General features: G+C 42.4%; 1 protein-coding gene across 1 annotated transcript in view; it reads left to right on the forward strand.

The window, feature by feature from the left end:
- Positions 1–12407, forward strand: part of LOC124775662 (dynein axonemal heavy chain 8-like) — a 605208-nt gene that overhangs the window by 354693 nt on the left and 238108 nt on the right. The window contains exons 28-29 of the mRNA XM_047250489.1: positions 5776–6102; positions 11548–11790. Of these exons, the coding sequence (XP_047106445.1) occupies positions 5776–6102; positions 11548–11790 (570 nt within the window). The remainder of the gene's footprint in view (positions 1–5775; positions 6103–11547; positions 11791–12407) is intronic.

The raw sequence follows: 12407 nt of genomic DNA on the forward strand, positions 1-12407 counted from the left end.
TGGTGATGCAGTGGTTAACAAGTCAGGTGGCAGACATCTATGAGGAGGGTATTCAAAAACTGGTACAACGTTATGACAAGTGCCTGTAGAAAAGTAGATTACGGTACAGGCTTTCATGTAAAAACAAAATTATTGAGATATCTTAGCACGTCAATTTTTTAATTTCAAAATGGTACTTACTTAAAAAACACGCCTCGTACCATTTAATGTACGTCATTTAAAGAGGGTGTACAAGAAAAATGAAACACTAAATAAAAATAAAACGTGCACCAGAGGACCCAAGTAACAGGAACACTACTAAATGTAAAACACACTTTAGACAAAATCAAACGATTGCCTGTAGACATTGTGGAGACATTGTATACTGACATGCAGCTAGACAATGTACATAGATAGTCTAGAGCCAGATTTCACGCGTGCTGCGTGTGCGGACCTAGGCCTGGCCTGTCACTCGGCTTTGCTGGATCCTTCTCGGAAGTACACGGAACAGCGCAACAATTTGTTTCACAATGAGGTGAGGCGTTTTTCGGACGGTACAAGTCTCTTGAGATCGGCAGAGTCGTGGTGTCATCGCTATTTACCCTTCGCTGTTTCTTCAAGGTATGAAGGACATTCACAGTAGCAGTAGATGTTTGCACAACGACAGGCCATGAAGCGATCTATCGTCGCAATCCTTTAACATGAATAGGAATGACAAAAGAGAGGAATGAGATTCCTCAATTCTCATAAAGGATAGGAAGTGCATGTTTGCTGTGATACGACATAACAATACCATGAAGAAAGAATTTAAGGATTTAGATGACACTGAAAGAGCAAAAAATTATGTTGTTGTTGTTGTGGTCTTCAGTCCAGAGACTGGTTTGATCCAACTCTCCATGCTACTCTATCCTGTGCAAGCTTCTTCATCTCCCCGTACCTACTGCAACCTACATCCTTCTGAATCTGTTTAGTGTATTCATCTCTTGGTCTCCATCTACGATTTTTACCCTCCGTGCTGCCCTCCAATACTAACTTGGTGATCCCTTGATGCCTCAGAATATGTCCTACCAAGCGATCTCTTCTTCTAGTCAAGTTGTGCCACAAATTTCTCTTCTCTCCAATTCTATTCAATACCTCCTCATTAGTTATGTGATCTACCCATCTAATCTTCAGCATTCTTCTGTAGCACCACATTTCGAAAGCTTCTACTCTCTCCTTGTCTAAACTATTTATCACAACGTTTCACTTCCATACCTGCCTACACTCCATACAAATACTTTCAGAAACGACTTCCTGACACTTAAATCTATACTCGATGTTAACAAATTTCTCTTCTTCAGAAACGATTTCCTTGCCATTGCCAGTCTTCATTGTATATCCTCTCTACTTCGACCATCATCAGTTATTTTGCTCTCCAAATATAAAAACTCATTTACTACTTCAAGCGTTTCATTTCCTAATCTAATTCCCTCAGCATCACCCGATTTAATTCTACTACATTCCATTACCCTCGTTTTGCTTTTGTTGATGTTCATCTTTTATCCTCCTTTCAAGACACAGTCCATTCCGTTCAGCTGCTCTTCCAGGTCCTTTGCTGTCTCTGACAGAATTACAATGTCATCGGCGAGCCTCAAAGTTTTTATTTCTTCTCCATAGATTTTAATTCCTACTCCGAACTTTTCTTTTGTTTCCTTTAATGCTTGCTCAATATACAGATTGAATAGCATCAGGGATAGGCTACAACACTATCTCACTCCCTTCCCAACCACTGCTTTCCTTTCGTGCCCCTCGACTCTTATAACTGCCATCTGGTTTCTGTACAAATTGTAAATAGCCTTTCGCTCCCTGTATTTTACCCCTGCCACCTTCAGAATTTGAAAGAGAGTATTCAAGTCAACATTGTCAAAAGCTTTCTCTGAGTCTACAAATGCTAGAAACGTAGGTTTGCCTTTCCTTAATCTATTTTCTAAGATAAGTCGTAGGGTCAGTATTGCCTCACGTGTTCCAACATTTCTATGGAAGCCAAACTGATCTTCCTCGAGGTCGACTTCTACCAGTTTTTTCCATTCGTCTGTAAAGAATTCGTGTTAGTATTTTGCAGCCGTGGCTTATTGAACTGATAGTTCGGTAATTTTCTCATCTGTCAACACCTGCTTTCTTTGGGATTGGAATTATTATATTCTCCTTGAAGTCTGAGGGTATTTCGCCTGTTTCATACATCTTGCTCACCAGATGGTACTTCTAATGGAATGTTGTCTACTCCCAGGGCCTTGTTTCGACTTAGGTCTTTCTCTGCGCTGTTAAGCTATTCACCCAGTATCATATCTCCCATTTTATTCTAATCTACATTCTCTGCCATTTCCATATTATTGTCCTCAAGAACATCGCACTTGTATAGACCCTCTACATATTCCTTCCCCCTTCCTGCTTTCCCTTCTTTGCTTAGAACTGGGTTTCCATCTGAGCTCTTGATACTCATGCAAGTGGTTCTCTTTTCTCCAAAGATCTCTTTAATTTTCCTGTAGGCAGTATCTATCTTACCCCTAGTGAGATAAGCCTCTACATCCTTACATTTATCCTCTAGCCATCCCTGCTTAGCCATTTTGCACTTCCTGTCGATCTCATTTTTGAGACGTTTGTATTCCTTTTTGCCTGCTTCATTTACTGCATTTTTATATTTTCTCCTTTCATCAGTTTAATTCAATATTTCTTCTGTTACCCAAGGATTTCCACTGTCAATCGTACTTTTACCTACTTGATCCTCTGCTGCCTTCACTATTTCATCCCGCAAAGCTACCCATTCTTCTTCTACTGTACGTCTTTCCCCCATTCCTGTCAATCGTTCCCTAATGCTATCCCTGAAACTCTCTACAGCCTCTGGTTCTGTCAATTTACCCAAGTCCCATCTCCTTAAATTCCCGCCTTTTTGCAGTTTCTTCAGTTTTAATCTACAGTTCATAACCAATAGATTGTGGTCAGAGTCCACATCTGCCCCTGGAAATGTCTTACAATTTAAAACCTGGTTCCTAAATCTCTGTTTTACCATTGTATAATCTATCTGAAACCTTTCAGTATCCCAGGCCTCTTCCATGTATACAACCTTCTTTTATGATTCTTGAACCAAGGGTTAGCTATGATTCAGTTATGCTCTGTGCAAAATTCTACCATGCGGCTTCCTCTTTCGTTTCTTATCCCCATTCTATGTTCACCTACTACGTTTCCTTCCCTTCCTTTTCCGACTATCTAATTCCAGTCACAAATGACTATTAAATTTTCGTCTCCCTTCACTATCTGCATAATTTCTTTTATCTCATCACACATTTCGTCAATCTCTTCGTCATCTGCGGAGCTAGTCGGCATGTAAACTTGTACTACTGTGGTAGGCGTGGGCTTCCTATCTATCTTGGCTACAAAAATGCGTTCACTATGCTGTTTGTAGAAGCTTACCAACATTCCTATTTTTTTTAAATTCATTATTAGACCTACTCCTGCATTACCGCTATTTGATTTCGTATTTGTAACCCTGTAGTCACCTGACCAGAAGTCTTATTCCTCCTGCCATCGGACTCCACCAATTCCCACTATATCTAACTTTAACCTATCCATTTCCTATTTAAATTTTCTAACCTACCTGCCCGATTAAGGGATCTGACATTCCACGCTCCGACCCGTTGAACGCCAGGTTTCTTTCTTCTGATAACAATTTCCTCCTGAGTAGTCTCCGCCCGGAGATCCGAATGGGGGACTATTTTACCTCCGGAATATTTTACCCAAGAGGACGCCATCATCATTTAACCATACAGTAAAGCTGCATGCCCTCGGGACAAATTACGGCTGTAGTTTTCCCTTGCTTTCAGCCGTTAGCAGTACCAGCACAGCAAGGCCGTTTTGGTTAGTGTTACAAGGCCAGATCAGTCAATCATCCAGACTGTTGCCCCTGCAACTACTAAAAAGGCTGCTGCCCCTCTTCAGGAACCACACGTTTGTCTGGCCTCTCAACAGATACCCCTCCGTTGTGGTTGCACCTACGGTACGGCTATGTGCATCGCTGAGGCAGGCAAGCCCCTTCGCAATGTAATAAATGTAAGCTTCTAAGTCAGTACAATCAAAAGTTATGGGCATTTATGTCATATATTTTGACTCTCGAAAACTCACTCATTAAAACCTACAGGATCCTCTTGTTGACCTAGAGTCACGAAATATGGCAAGAAGCAACATTTCTTAGTACAACGAAAGGGAAAAAAATGCGAAAACTGTTAATCTGTAATTAAATTTTTTGTCATTTGTTTTCTGACAGGCTGTCTGTTAAGACCCCTTTTTCTGAGGAACAAGTAGACGTATCAAGTAGAAAGTTATGCTACGCACTAAGGTTTATGATCCCTTGACAGCGCAAGAATACTGAATCATCTAAACGAATGTTATTAAACGAAACGACCGTTTGTGTCAGATTTTGACAGTCGCAAATTCACTCATCAAAACCTATGGGACAGTTGCCGTTGACCTGGAATCATGAAATTTGGCAGAAAGCAAGGTTTCGCTGTATAGGTAAGAGGAAAAACGAAAAAATTGTTAATTTGTAATTATATCACACGGAAAAAATATTTATTTTGTCATTTGTTATCCTATTTCAAAGCAAAATTAAAATATGCTAGAAAGAATTGGAATTTCCGAGACAGTTAACTCGCCAGTATGAATGTCGATAACACGCATTTATCGTCTAGATTCTCGATTTCTGGGATGGATTTACGGAACTCTCGGAGCGCGAGTCCCACTGGCACCTTGCCAGTCTTTTCATTTATATATATAATCACTTAGTACACGAACTGTTAATTAAAACAATAAAATTTTACTGTCATTAAGGTAAAAAATCATTGCGGTTTACGCAATAATTTTTTACCAATACGAGACAGGAATGACGGAGGGTACCTTGAGTACCTCTATCGGTTCTCCCTTCTATTCCTGTCTCGTATTGTTCGTGGAATGAAAGATTGTCGGTATGCCTCAGTGTGGGCTCTAATCTCTCTGATTTTATCCTCATGGTCCCTTCGCCTGATATACGTAGGAGGGAGCAATATACTAATTGACTCCTCGGTGAAGGTATGTTCTCGGAACTTCAACAAAAGCCCGTACCGAGCTACTGAGCGTCTCTCTTGCAGAGTCTTCCACTGGAGTTTATCTATCATCTCTTTCGCGATTACTAAATGATCCTGAAACGAAGCGCGCTGCTCTCCGTTGGATCTTCTCTATCTCTTCTATCAGCCCTATCTGGTACGGATCCCACACCGGTGAGCGGTATTCAAGCAGTGGGCGAACAAGTGCACTGTAACCTACTTCCTTTGTTATCGGACTGCATTTCCTTAGGATTCTTCCAATGAATCTCAGTCTGGCATCTGCTTCAGCTACGATTAATTTTGTATGGTCATTCCATTTTAAATCACTCCTAATGCCTACTCCCAGATAATTTATGGAATTAGCTGCTTCCAGTTGCTGATCTGCTATATCGTAGCTAAATAATAAAGGATCTATCTTTCTATGTATTCGCAGCACATTACACATGTAGTTTCTGACCATTGTGTTTAAAAATTGATATAGGCTTTCTCTGACATCGAACTGTATCACTGCACTGTTACAGAGCAATGAAAACTTTTCGTCGTCTTACACGAATCGAGTTAGCTTCATTTTTTCATCGCAACTGAAATACGATAGTCTAAACGAGTTTCTTAGTTTCCCTTTTCTGTTTATTAACTGATTTACACAGCTGGCTATATAAATTACTTAGCTCTTTGTGCACCACAGGTGGCGAATTTGTTCGCGAAGGACGAAATAGACGAGATAACGGGGGAGCTTATCCCAGTAATGAAGGCGAAGGCGCCGAAGAGACCCCCGACGGCGGACAACTTGTACGATTTCTTCATCTCGAGATCAAGATCCAACATTCATTTGGTGCTGTGCTTCTCGCCGGTGGGCGAGAAATTCCGCTCACGGGCGCTGAAGTTCCCGGGGCTGATCTCGGGGTGTACTATGGACTGGTTCTCCCGATGGCCGCGGGATGCGCTAGTCGCCGTCTCCAACCACTTCCTGAAGGAATTCTACATCGTCTGCTCACCAAATGTCAAGCAGCAAGTAAGTCGCATTATTACGATCAGTCTCTTGATAACAAAATGAACTATGTTTCTCTTACATTAAAAGTATGTTCAATCATAATGTATACATTTTCCTACGTATATCAATACTCCTCGAAGCCCCATAAAGTGTGCGACAAAAATGTACAAGGTTGGACCAAGAAATAGATCACAAAACTTGATAGCGATATCAACGCTGCAAGTACTAACCTCAAATTTATTTTCCTTTTCAGCATACTCCCGCTGTAAATTTAAATACTTATCCCATCTATTGACAAAGTTTTGAAAGCCACCAACAAATAATTATTGTGGCAGCTGAAGCGACCAACAAGTAACCTCGCGAGTCACGGCCTCATCATCTTTAAAGTGCTGCTCATACATACGATTTCTGAACTGGTCAAAAAAGATGAAAATCACTGGGGGGCGGGGCTGCGCGTTTTATGTACCATTCGTTTCCAGTTAAATGTTTGGAACTGCCCCCGCCTCTGCCTGTCTGATGGAAGACATTGTCATCCTGGAAAATCACAGGAGTCCACCTCTTTGGCGACTTGAAGCCTGTCGCAGTTCCTGCAGAGTGTTACAGTAAAATGCGGTACTAATAGTCTAACCATAAAGTTCGACTTGAACAAGATGACACCCTGCATGTTCCCCTAGTAAACAACTGAAGGCCTCCAGTGTTTTATGCTCGCAACACCCAACTACAAGTGCCCCATTCCCTACAATGTTCGCCGTAATGTTCTGCAGGTTGTTATTTTTTGACGACTTCCCCCTTCATAGGGTTGGATTCTGTGACTACGAACCACATTGAGATGCTGCTTTTACGCACAGAAGCCGGTCGTGTATAAGTCATAACTTAACAGCTGTATGCGGTTTTATTCAGATTCAATTTACCATATTTTGTAATTACACTGAAGCTCCAAAGAAACTGGTATAGGCATGCATATCCAACTGAAGAGACATGTAAACAGGCAGAATACCACGCTGCGGTCGAAAACGCCTGTATGAGATAAGTGTCTGGCGCAGTTTTTAAATCGGCAACTGCTGCTACAATGGCAAGTTATCAAAATTGAAGTCACTTTGAACATGGTGTTATAGTCGGCGCACGAGCGATGAGACACAGCATCTCTGAGGAGCGACGAAGTGGGGATTTTCCCGTGCGACCATCTCATGAGTATACCGTGAATATTAGGAGTCCGGTAAGACGTCAAATCTCCGGCATCGCTGCGGCCGAAAGAAGATCCTGCAAGAACGCGACCAACGACGACTGAAGAGTATTGTTCAGCGTGACAGAAGTGCAATCCTTCCGCAAATTGTTGCAGATTTCAATGCTGAGCCAACAACAAGTGTCAGCGTGCGAACCATTCAACGAGACATTATCGATATGGGCTTTCGGAGCAGAAGGCCCATTCGTGTACCCTTGATGATTGCACGACAAAATGCTTTACGCCTCGCCTGGGCCCGGAAAAACCGACATTGGAGTGTTGATGACTGAGAACATATTGCCTGATCCTGGTCGGATGAGTCTCATTTCAAATTTTATCGAGCGGATGGACTTGTACGGGTATGGAGTCAACCGCATGGACCCATGGCTCCTACGTGTCAGCAGCGGGACTGTTCAAGCTCTTGGAGGCAATGTAATGGTATGGGGCGTGTGCAGTTGGAGTGATATCGGACCCCTGATACGTCTAGATACAGGTGACACGTAGATACCTGCCTCATCTCCTGCATCCATTCATGCCTGTTGTGCATACCAACGGACTTGGGCAATTCCCGCAGGACAATGCGACACCCCGCACGTCCAGAATTGCTACATAGTTACTCCAGAAACACTCTTCTGAGTTTAAACACTTCCGCTGGCCACCAAACACCCCAGAGACATGAACATTATTGAGCGTATCTTGGATGCCCTGCAACGTGCTGTTCAGAAGAGATCTCCACCCCTCGTACTCTTACGGATTTACGGCAGCCCTGCAGGATTCATGGTGTCATTTCCCCCCAGCACTACTTCAGACATTAGTCGAGTCCATGTCAAGCCGTGTTGCGGCACTTCTGCGTGCTCGCGGGGACCCTACGCGATATTAGGCAGGTGTACCAGTTTCATTGGTTCTTCAGTGTATGTATTATTTGCTTTATTTCTGTGATATGTTGTAGATCAGTAGTTCCCAGTCTCGGGGTAATAACCCCCTGAGCGGTAAAATGAACTTTTCTAAGAGGCAAAAAAATAAACGATTCAATTCTGTTTCAGCCACGAAACTAAATTATTTTCAAAAGATCATTACTATTATCATAATTTTGTAAGACTCCAATATTCATTTTTTTTTATTTATGAATTTGGCCAGCTATGGACCTCATACAACTTAAGACTTATGGTGTTTCTTTTTCTTCCGTTCTTCCCAGTACTTCTTCATTTTCTCGCCAACTGCTCGTCTCTGCTCATCTGTCCACACTCTCTTGGGTCGAGGTTTTGGCTCATCTTCTTCATATTTGGCGTTTTCTATCGGTAGCCTGAAGTGATTCCTGTAACACCTATTTTTTTGGCGTCTATCTTTACTGCTTCTATCCATCCTACAGTTTTTTTTCAGCTTAATAACGTAATTAAAAATTTTCTTTGTAATCAGTGTTTCTTCCATTCTTTTTAAATGTCCATAAAATTTTAGCCTTCTCTTCCTCATTGCATCTGTGATCTTTTCTGTATTTTTGTATAGGTCTTCATTTCTCCTTTTAATCCACCTATTATCTTTGTTTTTCTCAGGACCTAGAATTTTTTTTAGTATTTTTCTCTCTCTTTTTACTAGTTCTCTTAATTCAGCTTTCTTATTCAATGTTAGGCACTCTGATCCATACGTTGCTTGTGTCCTAATAACTGAATTATAATGTTTAATGTTCGCTTGTATGGATATTGATTTCTTATTGTAGTAGTTTTGTGTTAATTAATATTCATTATATAAGTTATCAAATATTACTTTTCCTCAATTAGTAGCACACAGTTTTTCTCAGTTAGTCTACCCACTGCACACATATGTTGTGCTTTTTCCCGTACATCGTTGACGATAAAAGTGAGGCATATATGTAACAAATGCTAAATATATCCAGAAAATGTCTCCTCCAAGTTGTAGATAGTACCTGCAGCAGTACAGAAATTCCTTCATTACTCGCCACGAAACAAATAAATGAATTAAATGACAGACGACACAGCAGTAACTACATAAGGGCTACTGTAGTGCTGTGCACACAGTTATTATATGACTGGTTGTAGACAAAGCATAAACATCCAGAAGTCGTCTAATTTCTGCCAATTCAGAAGAACGGAGTGCAGCAATGAAGTGATTTGCGAACAGTAAGTATAGTGCACATATCTGAACTTGACTGACTTTAAATATGGTTGCAGTGTGCAGGTCAAGCAAGTGCTGCAATGGAGAGGAGTAATGCAGGGGAAGTATGTTTTGTAACAAGTATCTACTCTCATTGTGGATCGTTAGCTTTCTTTTCTGAGAAGGAGTTGTGGGTAGCACTTGCGATCCAGCACTAATTCCTTCGTCATTCATTCTAACACACAACAAATACACACACACACACACACACACACACACACACACAAACTAAATATCATTCGTCTTTCATCATTTTAAAAATAATAGAGTTACAAGAAAAGTCTTTCATTCTACAGTTTAATTAGGTCCTAATGTTGGTGGTAATGTTGGTGATGGGAAGGGGGCAACAGATCGCGTGGGTAAGGGATGGGGGTGAGGGGGGCCGGGGGAAGGGCGGCGGTATTAGCTAATGCCTGATTGCACACAGGGATAATGGCCTTAGAAAGGTTGGGAACCACTGTTCCACATCCTCAAGAATATTCTTACCATCTGTTGATCGATATGTACACTACTGGCCATTAAACTTGCTACACCACGAAGATGACGTGCTACAGACGCGAAGTTTAACCGACAGGAAGAAGATGCTGTGATTTGCAAATGATTAGCTTTTCAGAGCATTCACACAAGGTTGGCGCCGGTGGCGACACTTACAACGTGCTGACATGAGGGAAGTTTCCAACCGATTTCTCATACACAAACAGCAGTTGACCGGCGTTGCATGGTGAAACGTTGTTGTGATGCCTCGTGTAAGGAGGAGAAGTGCGTAGCATCATCCGACTTTGATAAAGGTCCGGTTGTAGCCTATCGCGATTGCGCTTTATCGTATCGCGACATTGCTGCTCACGTTGGTCGATATCCAATGACTGTTAGCAGAATATGGAATCGGTGGGTTCAGGAGGGTAATGCGGAACGCCGTGCTGGATCCCAACTGCCTCGTATCACTAGCAGTCGAGATGACAGGCATCTTATCCACATGGCTGTAACGGATCGTGCAGCTACGTCTCGATCCCTGAGCCAACAGATGGGGACGTTTGCAAGATAACAACCATCTGCACGAACAGTTCGACGACGTTTGCAGCAGCATGGACAATCAGCTCGGAGACCATGGCTGCGGTTACCCTTGACGCTGCATCACAGACAGGAGCGCCTGCGATGGTGTACTCAACGACGAACCTGGATGCACGAATGGCAAAACGTCATTTTTTGGGATGAATCCAGGTTCTGTTTACAGTATCATGATGGTCGCATCCGTGTTTGGCGACATCGCGGTGTACGCACATTGGAAGCGTGTATTCGTCATCGCCATACTGGCGTACCACCCAGCGTGATGGTATGGGGTGCCATTGGTTACACGTCTCAGTCACCTCTTGTTCGCATTAACGGCACTTTGAACAGTGGACGTTACATTTCAGATGTGTTACAACCAGTGGCTCTACCCTTCATTCGATCCCTGCGAAACCCTACATTTCAGCAGGATAATGCACGACCGAATGTTGCCGGTCCTGTACGGGCCTTTCTGGATACAGAAAATGTTCGACTGCTGCCCTGGCCAGCACTTTCTCCAGATCTCTCACCAATTGAAAACGTCTGGTCAATGGTGGCCGAGCAACTGGCTCGTCACAATACGCCAGTGACTACTCTTGATGAACTGTGGTATCGTGTTGAAGGTGCATAGGCAGCTGTACCTGTACACGCCATCCAAGCTCTGTTTGACTCAATGCACTTCGGCCAGAGGTGGTTGTTCTGGGTACTGATTTCTCAGGATATATGCACCCAAATTGCGTGAAAATGTAATCAAATGTCAGTTCTAGTATAATATATTTGTTCAATGAATACTCGTTTATCATCTGCATTTCTTCTTGGTGTAGTAATTTTAATGACTAGTAGTGTATTATATATTAATCAGTCAATCTAAGCCAAGTAAGAATAAAAATGAAAAGCATCTATCGTTTTAGACCAGCTCCTAATTTTTTTCCTATTATTGTACAGACATAGCTTCAGTTTCAATGAGACTATTTAAATTCGCACTACAGCGATAGGTATATTGTGACGCTACACACATTGTGTTGTTGCAGTTAATCGAAGTGATGGGAGACGTGCACGATGGAGTGGCAGACACATGCATCCAGTACTATGAGCGCTTCCGCAGGCAGACGTACGTCACCCCCAAGTCTTTCTTGTCGTTCTTGGACGGATACCAGAAGATCTACACGGGACGCAGGGAGAACATCGAGATGATGGCGTCTCGCATGAACACGGGGCTCGGAAAGTTGGTGGAGGCAGCGGCAAGCGTCGACCTGCTACGCAAAGACCTAGAGGTAACGTTTTCTCATCGGACACCTCCTTTCGTTTACGTTTTCGTCCACAGCTGCATCTATATCCACATGTGTACTCCGAAAGCCGCGCAGTGGCTGGCAAAAGTTACATCGCACCAAATTACCTGTTTTCTATTGCATTTGGGTTATGAGGAAGAGGGAAAATGGGCTATATAACTCGATACATGCTCTAACATCACCCCGTTTGGTACACTCAAAATCCCTGCCTGAGATATTCGATGTAGGCAATAGAACTTTGGTACAGTCTATCGAATACCGATTCTGTAAATTTATATGACAGGGCTTTGCGAGAAAAACATCGCCTTTGCTTACACTTAAGTTCACCCAGCATCTCTGCTATACTTCCGCATGGAGTATAGCGACTTAATACGATCTTAGCAGCGCTTGTTTCAATTAGTTCGATGCCCGCATTCTTGCATACTTGATAAGAACTCCAAACTCTGAAACAGCTGAGCTAGTGTCTTGTATGGGATTTCATTTACAAGTGCACTACTTTTTCCCAGAAATTTCCAACAAATTTTACGTATAAGTTCCGTTTCATGTAGCTTCTTAGTGTTACCCCACACAATTAAACTGTGTGACAGACTCAAATGTTCACC

This window comes from Schistocerca piceifrons, chromosome 2, assembly GCF_021461385.2.
Source record: "Schistocerca piceifrons isolate TAMUIC-IGC-003096 chromosome 2, iqSchPice1.1, whole genome shotgun sequence".
Taxonomy (NCBI): Eukaryota; Metazoa; Arthropoda; class Insecta; order Orthoptera; family Acrididae; genus Schistocerca; species Schistocerca piceifrons.